Raw genomic sequence first — 2,876 nt, 5'->3', positions numbered from 1 at the left:
GTTCATAAACTCTAACCGTTAAACTCGAGTTAATATTTTAACGTGAACATAGTATTAGGGCCAATTTCAAATGAATATTTAAACGGCACACTAAACCCAATATTTTCATGAAATTCACGTTTTTTTGCCCCTATCTCGTAAATAACACTAGATACAGAAAAATTGCAATTTTCGAACTTGTAGGTCTTTCAATTTCCTACAAGTCGCTAATATCTCTGTTTCTTGAGATATTAGGCTTTGAAATTGAGGTAGTGTGGAATTTTCATTGATTAAGCTAGGAAATTGAAAGACCTACAATTTCGTGAGATGCAATTATTCTGTACCTCTTGTTATTTGCGAGATAGAGGCAAAAGAGGAATTTTATGAAAATATTGGGTCTAGTGACCCGCACTAACGCGCGGGTGGGAGTGCCGCACTGGGCACTGCTATTTTTGTATTACATACATACCGTTTCCTCTTATTTAGTTTTGCTTTCTTTTAATGCAGTTTAAGTTTCAGATTTTGAATATTATAAGTCGAATAATATGCGATGATTACACTGTAAGTTTTCCCGAAGAAAAAAATGTTGCACTAGGTTTAAGAGAAACTCTGCATTTGGAGAAAAGTAACGGAAACTGCGGCAAATGTAATTGTTCCGTAGCTGAAACTGTAAAAAAAAAGCTGCCACACAGTTTGTATTTGGGGAGTGTTTGGAAAACCAATCATAGTATGCTATGGATTGCTTGATTTTGTATGGTTACCTCAAAACAATCATGATAGTAAACCATAACAAGCTCTCCCACTGAATATGGCACTTACATTAACCCTCAAGCAGGCGAATTTTTTTGGTGAGGCCTAGGATGGCGAAAAAAATTTTTACAAACTAATTTTGCATCGAGAAAAACGAAAATGAGATCATTTTTCACCTTAGGCAAATATTTAATCAGCTGAAGTGAAAAAACCGTTACACCGCTTCTAAGCGGTGTTGCCTGGTAGAGGAAAGAATTGGCACTGAAGAGGAAATATACAATAAACATGAAAATATCAGTTAGAGGAAAGTTTATTTCTTATGAAACTGTACAAAACAATTTCTGTCTTTAAGCAAGCAAAGATTTAAGTTACATTTCATGCATGTTACCTGTGTTTTATATTTACAACCAGGTAATTTACATTTTCGTTTTCCTTTCACGTCCTTTACGTTTGGCCAATGGTCATACTGATCAAATCGTATTTCTGGCGGTGGTAGATATGTCTTAGTTCTACCAGCACAACTACGAACTACGTCTTTTGGTGGTCGGCCAACAGGATTTCTTTCCTGCGGCGGCTGAAAAGTAGTAAGGACATCACCGACAAGGAATCTGAAATCAGGAAGCTCGACATGTTCATGATCCGTGTCATCCTTGTGTATTCGGCGATACAATAAGTACGAATTAACCACAGTCATATCGATGAAATGGTAAAATAAGCGATGCGAGTAGCTACATGTTTTTAGCCGAATCCTGTACCTCCCCAGTAGTCCATCCATAGTATCAACTCCACCCATATGCGCATTATATTCTGGGGAATAATGTAATTAGAAAAAATAAGGAGACAACTGACATATATAAGACAATGAAAACTACCATTTATAATATGCGGACAGTCGACTTCAAGATAATTCTTGTCTTTGCGGTCATATCTGATAGCTTTTGCAAGTTGCATTTGTCCATCGTTAGCCTTAGAAAATGGGAGATTACCAACGTATGTAGAAGCTAGGCATACGTTTTTTGTGTCTTTCCATTGTATAGTGGTCATGTCAACTCCGTACGCGCTACCGACGTATTCGATCACTTCACCACGTTTCATTTTTGACTCTTTGTCACTTGGCAATTTACAATTGGGGATTCTTTCACGTTTGATAGTTCCAAGGGAATATATACCTTTGCTCTTCAATAAGACCAGCAACGGTAGTGAAGTATAAAAATTATCAAAATAAATTATATGATTCACCATAGCTGGAACCGTTGCCGCTAGTCGGACAACAACATTAGACGTAGCTCCTAAATTTGGAAAAGCTCAAATCTGTACGCGTAACCATCAGAATCGCATGGAACGAATAATTTCATTCCCCATTTGTGTGGCTTCTTAGGCAGATATTGTCGAAAACGTGAATGCATCTTAGTAGCACACATTTGCTCATCTACACACAAACGTGGCTTTTTCGGAACCATAGCAAAGCGTTGATTTAGATGACCAATAATTGGACGAATGTTGAATTGTGTATCATAACCTGGCTCTCCCACTTTCTTCATATTAGACAAATCATTAAAACATAGGTATCTTCTAATTTCATAGAAACGTTTTGATGACATCGTTTGCTTGACTGGGGTTACCGCATGACGACCCCAATAGCGCTCAGCAGACGGCATTCGAATTACAGACATATATATCAGGATTCCTACAAATTTGCGCATTTCCGAAGTCGTAACACAAAAAGAGCTGCCAATATTTTGTCTTTTAGCATTCAGGTTTGTATAATGAACAATAGAATCAAAAATTTCGTCAGTGAAGAAAAACGCAAAACACTTATATGGAGTGTCCAAGCATGCTATTTCGTCGGGTAGTGAAAAATCACCGAGAAATGCAATTTCATTTACATGCTTCTGCATGTTTCCCTTACGCCACAAAATATTTTTTAATTCAATCGATTGAGTGTCTATCTCCATAGCACTACCAACAAAACCAATAGCATTTGTTTGAAATTGTGGACCTTCTGCATCGTATTGTGGTAGTGGAGATCTTGGCCGTTTCACAGGTTTTTTTGACAGACGAACTACTGTTGCTGTTATTCTTTCTCTTTCAATTCCTGTTGTTGATGCCGATTGCTGTACTGATGATGTAGATGGTAGTTCTTCTGA

General features: G+C 37.4%; 2 protein-coding genes across 2 annotated transcripts in view; both read right to left on the bottom strand.

Moving 5' to 3' along the window:
- Positions 1-1,039: 1,039 nt before the first annotated feature.
- LOC118736241 (piggyBac transposable element-derived protein 3-like) overlaps positions 1,040-2,876 on the bottom strand; it is a gene marked incomplete in the record, with an annotated part of 2,037 nt that continues 200 nt past the window's right edge. The window contains 2 exon segments of the mRNA XM_036466330.1: positions 1,040-1,536; positions 1,602-2,876. Of these exon segments, the coding sequence (XP_036322223.1) occupies positions 1,040-1,536; positions 1,602-1,971 (867 nt within the window).
- The window catches only part of LOC118736240, an 8,866-nt gene continuing 8,008 nt past the window's right edge, over positions 2,019-2,876 (bottom strand). Inside the window, 1 exon segment of the mRNA XM_036466329.1 lies at positions 2,019-2,264. Coding sequence (XP_036322222.1) covers positions 2,019-2,264 — 246 coding nt within the window.

This window comes from Rhagoletis pomonella, unplaced genomic scaffold (genome assembly GCF_013731165.1).
Source record: "Rhagoletis pomonella isolate Grant_MI unplaced genomic scaffold, Rhpom_1.0 Rhpom_scaffold_00003, whole genome shotgun sequence".
NCBI lineage: Eukaryota > Metazoa > Arthropoda > Insecta > Diptera > Tephritidae > Rhagoletis > Rhagoletis pomonella.
This window is presented reverse-complemented; position numbering and strand designations above follow the sequence as displayed.